Source organism: Maylandia zebra, linkage group LG23 (genome assembly GCF_041146795.1).
Source record: "Maylandia zebra isolate NMK-2024a linkage group LG23, Mzebra_GT3a, whole genome shotgun sequence".
Taxonomy (NCBI): domain Eukaryota; kingdom Metazoa; phylum Chordata; class Actinopteri; order Cichliformes; family Cichlidae; genus Maylandia; species Maylandia zebra.
Window position 1 is genome coordinate 20295476 of NC_135188.1, and position 18362 is coordinate 20313837.

Sequence of the window (18362 nt, forward strand, 5' to 3'; positions counted from 1 at the left end):
TTGTGTCCACCAGGGGGTGGTGTTTAGTCATTTCTGTTCAACCCTTTCTGTATTATTTAAACCAGTTTGGTTGACTTTAATTGTTTGCTAATTGTAATTTCTGTTATTTTACAGAACCACACACACACATACATATACTCACACGAATTCACTTCTGGAGATGTTTGGATTAAAAGAACCCTAATTATCATTGCTGTGGACCCTCTCTTTCATCATATAAGTCACCTGTGCCTTCTGACCGAGGATAGGAAAATCCTGCTGTAATTTGCCAGTCTATTAAGCACACACATGTCCAATTCAGAAACATTCTCGCAAAAAATCAGGGTTTTAGTAACGCAGTAATGCAGCGTTCCTACAGGAAAGTAACGGTAATCTAATTACCGTTTTTGCAATAGTAATCCCTTACTTTACTCGTTACTTGAAAAAAGTAATCGGATTACAGTAACGCGTTACAAGTAAGTTACAAGTAACACGTTACTGCCCATCTCTGCTTTTAATACTAGAAAACATTCTCTGAGGTAGACCAGCTAAAATCAGTCCTTAATTTTATGAATATAAGCTAAAGGTCACATAAAATCTACTTAAATTAACTTGCTGTCTGAAGGTCTCCATGCTTCTTTTTTTGCCATTGTCATTCCAATGCCTTTAGTATTTTCTTCATTTTTGTCAGAACTTCCAAAGTACAAATACTTTGCATCACTCTCCATATAAAAGACATATGTGTATCTGAGATTTTCATTTAAAATGTAAAATGTAATAAATTCACACATTCATGTTGCCTTTTTTAAAACTTAAACCATTAGCAATCATCATAGTGCTACCACCTTGCTTCACACTTGAGCTGATGTTGACAAAACAAAGTGATGGTCAAACTCTTATCTGGTGACGCTGGATGCCCCAAAGCATAATGTCTCAGTGATGTTCTATTAGATTTAGGTCGAACAAGTCAGGGGCCAGTCAATAGTATCAATTTCTTCATCCTCCAGGATCTACCTGCATGCTTTTGCCACATGAAACTGGACATTGTCGTACAGAAGGAGGAGCCCAGGACCCAGGTTCAGGAGTTTCATCCTGATACCTTGTGGTAGTCAGGGTGTAGTTGCCTAGCCTGTAGAGGGTTGTGCAGATCATTTCTGACCCACCACCAAACTGGTCATTCTGAACGAAGTTGCAAACAGCATAATGTTCTCCACAGCTTCTCCAGACCCCTTCATGTTTGTCATATGTGCTCAGGGTGATACTGCTCCCATCTTTGAAAATAACAGGGCACCAGTAGCAGATGGCAATTGGGTCCTTGGTGCCAGGCAGTGAGGCCCACTAGATGATTTCAGGCCCTGAGGTCTATTTCTGATTGTTTGTTTGGTCAGAGACATTCCCTCCAGGGCCCTGGTGGAGGTTATTTATCTAGGGCACTAGCAGTCTCCATCCTGTTTCTCCTTGCAAAAAGGAGCAGATTCCAGTCCTGCAGATGGGTTAAGGACCTTCTAGGGTCCTGTCCAGCTCTCCTAGGTAACTACCTAACTCTTGGAATCTTCTCTGTGAACTTGGGACTCGCCTGGGAGACACAGAAAACCTTTTGGGAATGGCACATATTGATGTGCAATCCTGGAGAGGCTAGACTATCTGTGCAACCTTTGCAGGTTCCAGGTATCTCCTCATGCTACCCGTAGTGACACTGACCCTATCCAAATGCAGAGTTAGTGAAAAGATTGACAGAAAAGATAAGGAGGAGAAAAAAGTAAGTGAGCTCCACTTGTAAAACTATTCCTCTTTTAAAAGTTGTCTCGTTGTTCCCCAAATAATAAAAATTAAACTTAAACAGTTTTTTATAAGATGGTTGCCTAAGATGAGCATAAGAACTTGGGGGAAACTTTGAAGTGATATCAGGATAATAATATTAAGAATAATTTTTTAACCTCTGTGAAAAAATAATCAACTATTGATACATTAAATATGTTAGTGTGCCTAAAAAAAGAAAGAAAAAAAAAGACCAAGGATCATAACACAAGATTGCAGATTTTTAAGTCAGTGGTCAAACTAAGGGTAAGCAAAAATTACAAAGTACAAACTAAAGTTCTGTGCATTAGTCTGTACCCTAGGGGAGTCCAACTTCAGGCCTCAAGGGCCAGTATCCTGCAGGTTTTAGATATCACCCTGGGTCAACACACCTGAATCAAATGATTCATTCATTACCAGGCCTGGAGAACTTAAAGACATGTTGAGGAGGAAATTAGCCATTAAAATCAGCTGTGTTGGATCAAGGGCACATGTAAAACTTGCAGGACACCAGCCCTCGAGGCCTGGATTTGGACACCCCTGCCTGTACATGTTAACAGCACACTTGTGGTGAATCTGAGTTGTCTATGCAGACTCTTGCAGTTGAGTCTTGGTGTTGAGATGTGGAAACTAGAATGAAAAAAGCAAACATTTTAATTCAGTTTAGGCAATAACAAACATACTTACCTATTTTGTGGACTATTATTTTCTTGGCTTTTTTTTGTTTTAAAACAATTTCTTTTAAAACAGTTGTTAACAACCATCAAGAGACTTGATGGTTGTTAACTTCTCATTACTTGTCAATTAATATGAAGCTCTCCAATAAATTTCCAGTTTCCAGTTATCATGGCAGCTTTGGACCATTTGTCTTCTCAGCGAGGTGGAGGTGGATTACATCAGCTTACTTTGCTTTGCTGAGAACCAGCTGCACCTTTCAGTAAACAGTCAGCCACAACTCTATGACCGTGCTGGAAAAGTCCTGCAGAAAAGTGCAGAGAAGGTTAAAGTCTGCCTCCACTGGGATCACAGAAGTTCCGTTGACCAATCTGTCAGCGAGTTTCTCTTACAGTTTTTACCCAACATCCACTCACTCAGGTATACTGCTTATATGCATATTAATCTACTTATGCCCACATCTATATTTCATCTGTCTTTAACTTCGAATGTGTCATTCAGAAATTATTACATTGAATTAAAACTCTGACTTTAAAGATTTTTCTGATCTCTTGATGAATCTCATCAATAGAGCAGCAGAGGGAACAAAACATTGAGCATGATGATGATGGTAGCAGCTCTATAGTGAGCAGCAGATGAAAATTTCAGGCAATAGTCTTCATCACTTTGTGTGTCCACCTGCAGATGTAGAAGATGTGTTAGAGCAGGATGAGTGTTTGTGTAGTAAGAGTGTAAAACAGTGTTCAGCTGCTCTGATGGAAGATGTGTTCATCACTGAATTTTTCCCTGTTATTGTTCCAGTGTTGATACAAAGACATCAGATGAAGACAGAATCAGGTTCTTTGAGAATCTGTTCTGTGCAGCAGCAGAGAGAGAACAGCAGACAGGAGAAAAGATACTGGAGCTGTTATCATCAGTGTGCACATATCAAACATTCCCTTTTGATGATGCATACATGAATGACGATGTGAAGAAATATCAACCAGACTTCCTGTTGGATCTGTGCTCCCATATGAAGAACTATGAGACTAAAACAGGCTTGAGTGTCCTTCCATCATTACAGTCAGTTTTTTCAGCTCCTGCTGTCTGGTCCATAAACCTCTCAGAGAGAAAGACCTCCATCCTCCTGGAAGTGCTGAAACTCCAACCAGAGAAGAAACAAGTGGAGCTGACACAGTACACTCATAAAAAGAGTAAACTTAGGAGTTTCCTGCAGTGTCTGCCTTATATCTCACAGCTCAGGTAAATGAAATTTTCTTCACATGAGTCAAATATCTGTAAGAAAAGATGTGCTGTAAAAGAAGTGATGGAAATATTTGAAGCTCCATAAATTGTAAAGTGGTGATTTTGTCTTGTGCTATTTGTTTGTCATCAGCATCATATTTGTGACTTTATCTACATGGATCATATTGTAAATGTATTCAGACTCTGTCATATTTCAGAGGGAAACGTGCTCAGTACACTACTGTGTTTCACTGACCTGTTCAGCTGTTTGTTGCTGTGAAGTTTCATATTTTCTATAAATCTCAGATGAAACAGGATCTAAAGTAAAGAAGTTTCTCATCAGAAAGGTTGAATTTGATTTAGATTTGATAGGTGAAGAAATGAATTGATTTCATGTTAAATTCAATAAGCTGATGTAAGTTGTGTGAATGAAGGTGAGCATGTGACTGAGCTCATGCAGCAGAGAGGAGAGTGTTGGAGTGCACACATGTTTGATGGAAACTTGCATGTTTGACCTGCAGCAGAATCAAGAAATGATGTGAAGAAGAAGAAGAACGTAGCTCAGTGCTGACAAGTCAGTCCTGTTTAAAGCTGCTCTTAAAACAACAACAACGTGACATCAAATGTTTAAAGTCAAAGTTCAAACTGTTTGTGGCTTTTTGAAAATGAGAGCAGCTTCAAAATCAAAGCAGCTGTGAACCATCTCTATGCTGCAGTGATACAGCCAGAAACCTGAATCAATCATCGCCATGGAAACAACATGAAAGCAAACTCAATGAGTCCTTCAGTGAGTAACTCAGTAAATGAACGAGTTACATGAAGCTGCACTTTATCTCCTGACTTTGTTGAACTTTACTGAGCATGATGATGATGATGGTAGCAGCTCTATAGTGAGTGTGTGGTTGTATTTCTGCACCTTAGATCTAATCATCATTAAATGTTTCCTTCTTATCGTTCCAGTGTTGATGCTTGTTGGTCACACAAAGAAAAAATCAAGTTCTTTGTAAATCTGTTCTGTGCAGCAGCAGAGAGAGAACAGCAGACAGGAGAGAAGATACTGGAGCTGTTATCATCAGTGTGCACATATCAAACATTCCCTTTTGATGATGCATACATGAATGACGATATGAAGAAATATCAATCAGACTTCCTGCTGGATCTGTACTCCCATTTGAAGGACTGTAAGACTAAAACAGGCTTGAGTGTCCTTCCATCATTACAGTCAGTTCTCCAGTCAGCTCCTACAGTCTGGTCCATAAACCTCTCAGAGAGAAAGACCTCCAGCCTCCTGGAAGTGCTGAAACTCCAACCAGAGAAGAAACAAGTGGAGCTGACAGGCTGCTCACATGAAGAGAGTGAAGTGAGGAGTTTCCTGCAGTGTCTGCCTTATATCTCACAGCTCAGGTAAATGAAATCTTCTTCACATGAGTCAAATATCTGTAAGAAAAGATGTGCTGTAAAAGAAGTGATGGAAATATTTGAAGCTCCATAAATTGTAAAGTGATGATTTTGTCTTGTGCTATTTGTTTGTCATCAGCATCATATTTGTGACTTTATCTACATGGATCATATTGTAAATGTATTCAGACTCTGTCATATTTCAGAGGGAAACGTGCTCAGTACACCACTGTGTTTAACTGACTTGTTCAGCTGTTTGTTGCTATGAAGTTTCATATTTTCTATAAATCTCAGATGACTTTTAATGCTGGTGCAAAATGGTGCTTCATGAGCGTCGTGATAGCCAGGAAGGGGGGATAACACAGCTGCAAAACGTTGTTGCAATGCAGTAACATCTGCTCCCTGTGCCTGTGTGGGATGGTTGTCACAATGCAGCGAAATTGGAATGGTGGAATTTGGCACCTCCAGCCCCAACTCATCTCTTTCCTTAACCAGGCTCACCAGATGAGCAGCCTCAGCCCCTCTCCATGCTTTAACCCTTGTATGGTGTTCGGGTCTGTGAGACCCGTTTTCAGTTTTTCTCAAAAGAAAAATTAAACAATTAATTATTTTTTCAACCTGAAATTCATTGGCTTTGGCTTATTTTCTGTGAAGAACATAAATCCGAACTAATTTTCAATGACCTCATACTGTACCTCCCCCCCACGCATTTACATTACATACAAGGTGTTCGGGTCCACTGGACCCAGGTCTAATAAAAGTGTTGAAAGTGCAGGTCCTGTGTTCCCACACTCTGTCTTCCTCCTTTCTGGTGCTGCTGATAGTGTTTTCTTCCCCTCCTGCTCCCGCACAAAGTTGCCACATTGTTGAAAATTCAACTATCAACACCGTCTGCTCTTACATTCCCGCACATTTTACCCTCTTTCTTGAGGGATCCAAATTTTATTTTCTCATACCCTGTCCCACCTGCAAATTAGGGGCATAATACTATAAATAAGACTTTGCCAGTGTGGTTCTTTATCACAACTGATCAAGATGACAAAAGATTATCTGCTGCGAGGGCCATCCAATTGATTTTGGAAGAGAGAGGGGCTTTGGATGATGATGTTGACAAAGAGGTTTCAGAATATTTCACATTTCTGAAAATTCAGAGTCTGACAGTGACTTTGAAGAAGAGGATGAGGTTGAGCACCATTTAGTAACAAAACAAAGACGAGTACCCCATCAGCAGCCAGCTCCAGGACCAGAACAAGACCACCAGACAGCAAGTGAAGAAATATGGATGTCAATAACTGGTGAAATTGAATGGTCTTCTTGCCCAATAAATGAGCCACCCTGCAGAGCTGTTACTGTAATAAGCCAGGGCCAACACGGCTGACAGTTACTCATGTGCAGGACATCAAGTCTTCATTTGAGCTTTTCATCCCAGATTCCATCCAGAAAATTATTCTGGATTGCAGTAATCTAGAAGGACGGTGTGTTTTTGGAGAGAGGTGGAAGGGGTTCTTATCCTTGCAGGAGTTTTGAGGTCCAAAGGGGAATCCACAGAATCCTGTGGGATGCAGAAACCGGCAAGAACTTTTCCGTGCATCAATGTCTCTGGAAAACTTCCACAAAATTTCCAGGATTATCCGTTTTGATAACCGAGACGACAGACCAGCTCGACGGCAGAGAGACAAGCTAGCTACCATCAGGACAGTGTGGGATAAGTGTGTGCACCACCTCCCCCTGTTTTACAACCCTGGGCCTAATGTCACCATTGATGAGCAGCTGATGCCATTTAGTTGTGAAACATATTGCTTCACGTGTAAATGTGTTGTCTTTCCACTCACTCCACTTGATTATAACTGATTTATTTTTTATAACATTTTATAAAAGAAAACAAAAAAAAAACGGCGCCGCAGGCAGGCAGTGGCGCCGCAGGCAACGGCGTGGGAGCCGCAGGCAACGGCGTGGGAGCCGCAGGCAGGCGGTGGCGCCGCAGGCAACGGCGTGGGAGCCGCAGGCAGGCGGTGGCGCCGCAGGCAACGGCGTGGGAGCCGCAGGCAGACGATGGCTGGACAGGCTCCTCGGTCCCCCTAGTGGAAGCAGCAGGCTGAGGAGGCTCACAGGACCCCTCAGCGGAAGCTGCCGCAGAACCAGTAGGCACGTGGGCCTCTGGCACACATAAGGAAGACTGCTGTTGCGCGGAGCACTGACCCTGCTCAGGGAGCAACAGCCGGGTGCAGTCCTCATCTGGCTTCTTAGCCTCCAGTGTCCAGAGTCCACTGAGGGCTGCAAGTCAGCCTCTGAGGAGGCCCTGGAGCAAGTTACAGTCTGAAAACTAGCCAGCTCATGAGGAAATATGTCAGTATTAGTATGCTTGTCTCTCTGCTTGGGGTGAATGCTAGAAAAACAGTCCAAAATGTGTGGAGTAGGCACAGCCTCCTGAAAAAGGGCAAGCGAAGACTGTGACTGAGCACTTAACTGTGCTACTGACTGCGCTATGGACTGCCGTAAAGGTTGTAATGATGCCAGTGGTGATGGTGGCTGAGAGGCTGACAGAACTGAAAACTGAGCTACCGGTAGCGGAGTTGATTGTGGTGGAGGCGTTGACTGAGCTAATGGCTGCTGAGCAGCTAACTGAACTGATGGCTGAACAGATTGCACTGACAGACGTGCAGCAGGTGAAGTGGGGAAATCACTGGGAGTACTATCCCCTGTCACGAAACACTCAGCCCCAGAGTACAAAGTCCCAAAGTCAGAAATAACACTATCAGTGTCCTGTACACTCACCACAGCCGGGCGCGCTGAAGTGCCAAACTCCGGTTTCGGGGTGATGCGCCGGCGGTGCGATTGTTGCTTCCTTGTGGAAGAGGAAGCAGGGGTGCCTGAAAGAAAGGAGGTAGAACGCTTTTGCGGCTGCTCCTGCTGCGGTGTGGAAATGGCCACCGCTCCCGTCAATACCACAGGTGTGAGAGGAAGTGTGGTAGGGTGATGATGGCAAGGGTAGCATTTCTTCTTTAAAAGTGGATTGAGAGATTTGGCCACAAACCTTGGTGAAAAATGCTGCTGGCGCCGAGAACACCAAGCGGCGAGGGTTTCCAGAAGGGCAGCTGAATCTTCCTTCCCAGGACCGCCCATGCCAAATAGTTCATAGTTCAGCCTCGCTCTCAGAGCTGTTATTATGCGTTTTAGTCCATTAATGTCCAGGAAAGTGACAGTGGAGGCAGTGGACAACAAGAAATGATCAAAGAAAACTAGCTCCAGCTGCCTGTTGTAGGGGTCGGCAGTGTGGATTATCCTCCCATAGTAATTCCACAACAGCGTGAGATACTTCCCCACTGACACTAAACGTGAGTCTGCTGGATCCATGCTGGTCACGTCGTACTGTCATGACTGGGGCAGCAGTAGTGTGGAGGTGAGGAGGAGGAGGATCCAAATAGCAGACAGTGGCGGAGGTGCAAGTGAGTTTTATTTACAGTGAACAATAACCAAGGTGTGGGCAGAACCGAACATAAACCTAAAATGGGAAAACTAACACAAAAGGAGGACACGGGGCAAGGAGCAGAGAGACAGTGAAGCACGGAATAATGCTAAATACACAGAAGATTCACAGAGAAACACAGACGACGCGACAAGGAGCACAGGCAGACACGCAGTATAAATACACACACCAGGTAATTAGGAAATGGCAGACAGGAGGGGACACAGCTGGAACTAATGGGCATAATGAGACACAAACTTACAAAGTAAAACAAGAAACTCACAGACTGTTTCACAATACCAACTCGGGGACACGAACAGGACACAGAGGAAGGACACACGTAGGGATGATAGAAACACTAAACACACAACTCAAACCCTAAGAACAAATACAAAACAGCAGAAACTGGAAAATAATAACAATAAACTCAAAACACTGGGTCAAAGACCCAGGACCATGACAATATGACCACCAAGGGTCCTTGCCACTTGGTTAGTAACTTTGAACTTTAAGAAGGGAGTAATACAAGCACTTTGTCTCCCAATGAAAATTGCCTGAGTTTAGCCCCGCCACCCTTGCGTTTTGCATACAGGGAGTGCAGAATTATTAGGCAAATGAGTATTTTGTCCACATCATCCTCTTCATGCATGTTGTCTTACTCCAAGCTGTATAGACTCGAAAGCCTACTACCAATTAAGCATATTAGGTGATGTGCATCTCTGTAATGAGAAGGGGTGTGGTCTAATGACATCAACACCCTATATCAGGTGTGCATAATTATTAGGCAACGTCCTTTCCTTTGGCAAAATGGGTCAAAAGAAGGACTTGACAGGCTCAGAAAAGTCAAAAATAGTGAGATATCTCGCAGAGGGATGCAGCAGTCTCAAAATTGCAAAGCTTCTGAAGCGTGATCATCGAACAATCAAGCGTTTCATTCAAAATAGTCAACAGGGTCGCAAGAAGCGGGTGGAAAAACCAAGGCGCAAAATAACTGCCCATGAACTGAGAAAAGTCAAGTGTGCAGCTGCCAAGATGCCACTTGAGAACCAGTTTGGCCATATTTCAGAGCTGCAACATCACTGGAGTGCCCAAAAGCACAAGGTGTGCAATACTCAGAGACATGGCCAAGGTAAGAAAGGCTGAAAGACGACCACCACTGAACAAGACACACAAGCTGAAACGTCAAGACTGGGCCAAGAAATATCTCCACACTGGTTTTTCTAAGGTTTTATGGACTGATGAAATGAGAGTGAGTCTTGATGGGCCCGTGGCTGGATTGGTAAAGGGCAGAGAGCTCCAGTCCGACTCAGACGCCAGCAAGGTGGAGGTGGAGTACTGGTTTGGGCTGGTATCATCAAAGATGAGCTTGTGGGGCCTTTTCGGGTTGAGGATGGAGTCAAGCTCAACTCCCAGTCCTACTGCCAGTTTCTGGAAGACACCTTCTTCAAGCAGTGGTACAGGAAGAAGTCTGCATCCTTCAAGAAAAACATGATTTTCATGCAGGACAATGCTCCATCACACGCGTCCAAGTACTCCACAGCGTGGCTGGCAAGAAAGGGTATAAAAGAAGAAAAACTAATGACATGGCCACCTTGTTCACCTGATCTGAACCCCATTGAGAACCTGTGGTCCATCATCCAATGTGAGATTTACAAGGAGTGAAAACAGTACACCTCTCTGAACAGTGTCTGGGAGGCTGTGGTTGCTGCTGCACGCAATGTTGATGGTGAACATATCAAAACACTGACAGAATCCATGGATGGCAGGCTTTTGAGTGTCCTTACAAAGAAAGGTGGCTATATTGGTCGCTGATTTGTTTTTGTTTTGTTTTTGAATGTCAGAAATGTATATTTGTGAATGTGGAGATGTTATATTGGTTTCACTGGTAAAAATAAATAATTGAAATGGGTATATATTTGTTTTTTAAGTTGCCTAAGAATTATGCACAGTAATAGTCACCTGCACACACAGATATCCCCCTAAAATAGCTAAAACTAAAAACAAACTAAAAACTACTTCCAAAAACATTCACCTTTGATATTAATGAGTTTTTTGGGTTCATTGAGAACATGGTTGTTGTTCAATAATAAAATTATTCCTCAAAAATACAACTTGCCTAATAATTCTGCACTCCCTGTATGTGTTGAGTCTAGCCCTGCCAAACTAAGGGACTGCTGATGTTCGTGACCCTGGAGCTAATTCTCCTGTGATAATATCTGCAGCTTTGCTTTCAAGTACAGGACATACTGAATCTAATTTTTCGCTGAGTTTGGACCTTCCTCCCAGTTTTCTTTAATCAGGTCCAACATCCCCCATGGCTTTCTGTCGAACAGTAACTCAAAGGGAGAAATTCCTGTGGAGGCCTCGGGAATCTCTTGCACTGCAAACAACAGAGGGTCTAATAAGCAATTGCATTCATTCTCGTCAATGAACTTATGAATCATGGATTTCAAACCCTTATTCAGGCACTCCACCAGCCCATCAGTCTGCGGGTGGTAAATGCTGGCACAAACTGATTTAATATCTAGTAAGCTGTACAGCTTTTTTAGTGCGCAAGACATGAAAGACATGCTCTGGTCAATCAGTATCTCTTTCAGCATACTGACACGTGAGATGGCCTGAAATTGTACCTGTGCTACTCTCTTTGCAGAAATGGTACTCAATGGCACCGCTTCGGGATATTGTGTTGCATAATCCACCAGAACTAATACAAAGTAATATCTGTGTGTACTTCGGTGAAATGGCCCAATGAGGTCCATGCTAATGTGCTCAAACAGGAACTCCCTGAATGGTCAAAGGAGCTTTTGGAATGGCTGGTTGGTTAACCAGCTCACACTCTAGGCAGGATGCACACCAGCGTCGCACATCCCCTCGGATGCCCTGCCAATCAGAAATCGAGCCATTATTCAATCCAGAGTCTTGTCATATTACATTTGCCCCTCCATGGAGTTATAATGAGTCTCCAATGAGTGACATGAGTAGAGATTTCCATCTCTCCAGATTGCATTTTATTTTATTTAAAAGTGGGATGTGGTTTAATTTAGTTAAATCTGCAAGTTTAGGAGAGATATTAATACCTAAATTTTTAATATTTCCAGATTGCAATGGGAATTAATCAGAAGATCAGTAGATTTTAACCAGTTAATTAAATAATCTGAAACTCTTGAAAAAGAGTTTATTAATGTAATTATCCCAGAGAGATGGGTTTGTGATCCCACACATCACTCGGACCAGACACACTGTTCAGGTTATGTTTTTTCTATTGTGTTTTCGCAGTATTTCTTTTGGTTTGGTGCTAGTCTCCTGTCGATAAGCCAGCTGTCTTGCCGATTCTTCCCCTTTCACCAGTTCCCGGCGTCACTAAAAAGGGAGAGACCTTATTATGCCAACAAGCGGCAGCTGCCCCTTCAGCAGTGTGTCCACCTGCAGATGTAGCAGATGTGTTAGAGCAGGATGAGTGTTTGTGTTGTAAGAGTGTAAAACAGTGTTCAGCTGCTCTGATGGAAGATGTGTTTAACATGGAGCTTCATTATGTACAGGAAGGAAAGATGGAGTCCATCAGTAGTGTGTGGTTGTTTTTATGCAGCTCACATCTAATCATCACTAAATGTTTCCTTCTGATTGTTCCAGTGTTGATTTTGAGGATCCAGATGAAGAAATCAGGTTCTTTGTGAACCTGTTCTGTGCAGCAGCAGAGAGAGAACAGCGGACAGGAGAGAAGATACTGGAGCTGTTATCATCAGTGTGCAGATTTGATACATTCCCTTTTGTTGCCATTGATGATGATTTGGAGAAATATCAGTGTGACTTCCTGCTGGATATGTGCTCCCATATGAAGGACTATGAGACTAAAACAGGCTTGAGTGTCCTTCCATCATTACAGTCAGTTTTTTCAGCTCCTGCTGTCTGGTCCATAAACCTCTCAGAGAGAAAGACCTCCATCCTCCTGGAAGTGCTGAAACTCCAACCAGAGAAGAAACAAGTGGAGCTGACAGGCTGCTCACATGAAGAGAGTGAAGTGAGGAGTTTCCTGCAGTGTCTGCCTTATATCTCACAGCTCAGGTAAATAAAATTTTCTTCACATGAGTCAAATATCTGTAAGAAAAGATGTGCTGTGAAAAGAAGTGATGGAAATATTTGAAGCTCCATAAATTGTAAAGTGGTGATTTTGTCTTGTGCTATTTGTTTGTCATCAGCATCATATTTGTGACTTTATCTACATGGATCATATTGTAAATGTATTCAGACTCTGTCATATTTCAGAGGGAAACGTGCTCAGTACACTACTGTGTTTCACTGACCTGTTCAGCTGTTTGTTGCTGTGAAGTTTCATATTTTCTATAAATCTCAGATGAAACAGAATCTAAAGTAAAGAAGTTTCTCATCAGAAAGGTTGAATTTGATTTAGATTTGATAGGTGAAGAAATGAATTTATTTCATGTTAAATTCAATAAGCTGATGTAAGTTGTGTGAATGAAGGTGAGCATGTGACTGAGCTCATGCAGCAGAGAGGAGAGTGTTGGAGTGCACACATGTTTGATGGAAACTTGCATGTTTGACCTGCAGCAGAATCAAGAAATGATGTGAAGAAGAAGAAGAACGTAGCTCAGTGCTGACAAGTCAGTCCTGTTTAAAGCTGCTCTTAAAACAACGACAACGTGACATCAAATGTTTAAAGTCAAAGTTCAAACTGTTTGTAGCTTTTTGAAAATGAGAGCAGCTTCAAAATCAAAGCAGCTGTGAACCATCTCTATGCTGCAGTGATACAGCCAGAAACCTGAATCAATCATCGCCATGGAAACAACATGAAAGCAAACTCAATGAGTCCTTCAGTGAGTAACTCAGTAAATGAATGAGTTACATGAAGCTGCACTTTATCTCCTGACTTTGTTGAACTTTACTGAGCATGATGATGATGATGGTAGCAGCTCTATAGTGAGCAGCAGATGAAGATTTCAGACAGCAGAGAGTCTTCATCACTTTGTGTGTCCACCTGCAGATGTAGCAGATGTGTTAGAGCAGGATGAGTGTTTGTGTTGTAAGAGTGTAAAACAGTGTTCAGCTGCTCTGATGGAAGATGTGTTTAACATGGAGCTTCATTATGTACAGGAAGGACAAGATGGAGTCCATCAGTAGTGTTTGTTTGTTTTTATGCAGCTCACATCAAATCATCACTAAATGTTTCCTTCTTATTGTTCCAGTGTTGATTTTGAGGATCCAGATGAAGAAATCAGGTTCTTTGTGAACCTGTTCTGTGCAGCAGCAGAGAGAGAACAGCAGACAGGAGAGAAGATACTGGACCTGTTATCATCAGTGTGCAGATTTGATACATTCCCTTTTGTTGCCATTGATGATGATTTGGAGAAATATCAGTGTGACTTCCTGCTGGATATGTGCTCCCATATGAAGGACTATGAGACTAAAACAGGCTTGAGTGTCCTTCCATCATTACAGTCAGTTTTTTCAGCTCCTGCTGTCTGGTTCATAAACCTCTCAGAGAGAAAGACCTCCATCCTCCTGGAAGTGCTGAAACTCCAACCAGAGAAGAAACAAGTGGAGCTGACAGGCTGCTCACATGAAGAGAGTGAAGTGAGGAGTTTCCTGCAGTGTCTGCCTTATATCTCACAGCTCAGGTAAATGAAATTTTCTTCACATGAGTCAAATATCTGTAAGAAAAGATGTGCTGTGAAAAGAAGTGATGGAAATATTTGAAGCTCCATAAATTGTAAAGTGGTGATTTTGTCTTGTGCTATTTGTTTGTCATCAGCATCATATTTGTGACTTTATCTACATGGATCATATTGTAAATGTATTCAGACTCTGTCATATTTCAGAGGGAAACGTGCTCAGTACACTACTGTGTTTCACTGACCTGTTCAGCTGTTTGTTGCTGTGAAGTTTCATATTTTCTATAAATCTCAGATGAAACAGAATCTAAAGTAAAGAAGTTTCTCATCAGAAAGGTTGAATTTGATTTAGATTTGATAGGTGAAGAAATGAATTGATTTCATGTTAAATTCAATAAGCTGATGTAAGTTGTGTGAATGAAGGTGAGCATGTGACTGAGCTCATGCAGCAGAGAGGAGAGTGTTGGAGTGCACACATGTTTGATGGAAACTTGCATGTTTGACCTGCAGCAGAATCAAGAAATGATGTGAAGAAGAAGAAGAACGTAGCTCAGTGTTGACAAGTCAGTCCTGTTTAAAGCTGCTCTTAAAACAACGACAACGTGACATCAAATGTTTAAAGTCAAAGTTCAAACTGTTTGTAGCTTTTTGAAAATGAGAGCAGCTTCAAAATCAAAGCAGCTGTGAACCATCTCTATGCTGCAGTGATACAGCCAGAAACCTGAATCAATCATCGCCATGGAAACAACATGAAAGCAAACTCAATGAGTCCTTCAGTGAGTAACTCAGTAAATGAACGAGTTACATGAAGCTGCACTTTATCTCCTGACTTTGTTGAACTTTACTGAGCATGATGATGATGATGGTAGCAGCTCTATAGTGAGCAGCAGATGAAGATTTCAGACAGCAGAGAGTCTTCATCACTTTGTGTGTCCACCTGCAGATGTAGCAGATGTGTTAGAGCAGGATGAGTGTTTGTGTTGTAAGAGTGTAAAACAGTGTTCAGCTGCTCTGATGGAAGATGTGTTTAACATGGAGCTTCATTATGTACAGGAAGGAAAGATGGAGTCCATCAGTAGTGTGTGGTTGTTTTTATGCAGCTCACATCTAATCATCACTAAATGTTTCCTTCTGATTGTTCCAGTGTTGATTTTGAGGATCCAGATGAAGAAATCAGGTTCTTTGTGAATCTGTTCTGTGCAGCAGCAGAGAGAGAACAGCGGACAGGAGAGAAGATACTGGAGCTGTTATCATCAGTGTGCACATATCAAAATTTCCCTTTTACTAACGCTGACATGGATGATGATCTGAAGAAATATCAGTGTGACTTCCTGCTGGATATGTGCTCCCATATGAAGGACTATGAGACTAAAACAGGCTTGAGTGTCCTTCCATCATTACAGTCAGTTTTCCAGTCAGCTCCTGCAGTCTGGTCCATAAACCTCTCAGAGAGAAAGACCTCCATCCTCCTGGAAGTGCTGAAACTCCAACCAGAGAAGAAACAAGTGGAGCTGACAGGCTGCTCACATGAAGAGAGTGAAGTGAGGAGTTTCCTGCAGTGTCTGCCTTATATCTCACAGCTCAGGTAAATGAAATTTTCTTCACATGAGTCAAATATCTGTAAGAAAAGATGTGCTGTGAAAAGAAGTGATGGAAATATTTGAAGCTCCATAAATTGTAAAGTGGTGATTTTGTCTTGTGCTATTTGTTTGTCATCAGCATCATATTTGTGACTTTATCTACATGGATCATATTGTAAATGTATTCAGACTCTGTCATATTTCAGAGGGAAACGTGCTCAGTACACTACTGTGTTTCACTGACCTGTTCAGCTGTTTGTTGCTGTGAAGTTTCATATTTTCTATAAATCTCAGATGAAACAGAATCTAAAGTAAAGAAGTTTCTCATCAGAAAGGTTGAATTTGATTTAGATTTGATAGGTGAAGAAATGAATTGATTTCATGTTAAATTCAATAAGCTGATGTAAGTTGTGTGAATGAAGGTGAGCATGTGACTGAGCTCATGCAGCAGAGAGGAGAGTGTTGGAGTGCACACATGTTTGATGGAAACTTGCATGTTTGACCTGCAGCAGAATCAAGAAATGATGTGAAGAAGAAGAAGAACGTAGCTCAGTGTTGACAAGTCAGTCCTGTTTAAAGCTGCTCTTAAAACAACGACAACGTGACATCAAATGTTTAAAGTCAAAGTTCAAACTGTTTGTAGCTTTTTGAAAATGAGAGCAGCTTCAAAATCAAAGCAGCTGTGAACCATCTCTATGCTGCAGTGATACAGCCAGAAACCTGAATCAATCATCGCCATGGAAACAACATGAAAGCAAACTCAATGAGTCCTTCAGTGAGTAACTCAGTAAATGAACGAGTTACATGAAGCTGCACTTTATCTCCTGACTTTGTTGAACTTTACTGAGCATGATGATGATGATGGTAGCAGCTCTATAGTGAGCAGCAGATGAAGATTTCAGACAGCAGAGAGTCTTCATCACTTTGTGTGTCCACCTGCAGATGTAGCAGATGTGTTAGAGCAGGATGAGTGTTTGTGTTGTAAGAGTGTAAAACAGTGTTCAGCTGCTCTGATGGAAGATGTGTTTAACATGGAGCTTCATTATGTACAGGAAGGAAAGATGGAGTCCATCAGTAGTGTGTGGTTGTTTTTATGCAGCTCACATCTAATCATCACTAAATGTTTCCTTCTGATTGTTCCAGTGTTGATTTTGAGGATCCAGATGAAGAAATCAGGTTCTTTGTGAATCTGTTCTGTGCAGCAGCAGAGAGAGAACAGCGGACAGGAGAGAAGATACTGGAGCTGTTATCATCAGTGTGCACATATCAAAATTTCCCTTTTACTAACGCTGACATGGATGATGATCTGAAGAAATATCAGTGTGACTTCCTGCTGGATATGTGCTCCCATATGAAGGACTATGAGACTAAAACAGGCTTGAGTGTCCTTCCATCATTACAGTCAGTTTTCCAGTCAGCTCCTGCAGTCTGGTCCATAAACCTCTCAGAGAGAAAGACCTCCATCCTCCTGGAAGTGCTGAAACTCCAACCAGAGAAGAAACAAGTGAAGCTGACAGGCTGCTCACATGAAGAGAGTGAAGTGAGGAGTTTCCTGCAGTGTCTGCCTTATATCTCACAGCTCAGGTAAATGAAATTTTCTTCACATGAGTCAAATATCTGTAAGAAAAGATGTGCTGTGAAAAGAAGTGATGGAAATATTTGAAGCTCCATAAATGGTAAAGTGATTATTTTGTCTTGTGCTATTTGTTTGTCATCAGCATCATATTTGTGACTTTATCTATATGGATCATATTGTAAATGTATTCAGACTCTGTCATATTTCAGAGGGAAACGTGCTCAGTACACCACTGTGTTTCACTGACTTGTTCAGCTGTTTGTTGCTATGAAGTTTCATATTTTCTATAAATCTCAGATGAATTTTAATGCTGAAACAGGACAACAGTTTATAAAATAAACAAGGTTAGATTTGATTTAGATTTGATGAGTGTAGAATGAATTGATTTAGATGTTAAATTCAAGAAAGTGATGTAAAGAAGAAAGTGAAGAGAGGAGTTTACTAAAGTTTCTGCCTTAATTGTCTGAGCTCAGGTGAAAAAGGTGGTGCATAGGTAATTTTGTTTACACTTTCTGTTACAGCTCGGTAATAATGGGGTAATCGTAGGGTAATAAGGCAAACAGAAGAACATTATGATGTGGTAATTATTATACATGTACTAAATTAATGACCACTTGATATTTAAGTAATATCATAATAGCAACAATGGTTATAGTTGAGCAATATTATGTTGAAATTTATGTAATTGAATGATAGGAGCAGGCAGCACGGTGGCACGGTGGTTAGCACTGTTGCCGCACAGCAAGAAGGTCCTGAGTTCAATTCCACCATCAGGTCGGGGTCTTTCTGTGTGGAGTTTGCATGTTCTCCCCGTGTTTGCGTGGGTTCCCTCCGGGTACTCCGGCTTCCTCCCACCGTCCAAAGACATGCAACTTGTGAGGATAGGTTAATTGGAAAATCCAAATTGCCATTAGGTGTGAATGTGCGAGTGAATGTGAGCGCGAATGGTTGTCTGTCCCTGTGTGTTGGCCCTGCGACAGACTGGCGACCTGTCCAGGGTGTACCCCGCCTCTTGCCCTATGACAGCTGGGATAGGCTCC

The 18362-nt window shown here is 41.9% G+C and overlaps 1 protein-coding gene across 5 annotated transcripts in view; it reads left to right on the top strand.

Moving 5' to 3' along the window:
* LOC105940627 (uncharacterized) overlaps nt 1–18362 on the top strand; it is a 63986-nt gene that overhangs the window by 16879 nt on the left and 28745 nt on the right. For 4 of the 5 annotated variants that reach the window (XR_013095813.1, XR_013095814.1, XM_076880698.1 and 1 more), the window contains exons 5-11: nt 2611–2871; nt 3253–3693; nt 4636–5079; nt 12170–12601; nt 13741–14172; nt 15311–15751; nt 16890–17330. Coding sequence is in view for 3 of the 5 variants with exons in the window: in XM_076880698.1 (XP_076736813.1) it covers nt 2611–2871; nt 3253–3693; nt 4636–5079; nt 12170–12601; nt 13741–14172; nt 15311–15751; nt 16890–17330 (2892 nt within the window). In the remaining 2 variants the exon portion in view is untranslated. Of the gene's footprint in view, nt 1–2610; nt 2872–3252; nt 3694–4216; nt 4463–4635; nt 5080–12169; nt 12602–13740; nt 14173–15310; nt 15752–16889; nt 17331–18362 lie in introns of those variants that run through there. The other variant, XM_076880700.1, reaches the window with a different exon arrangement.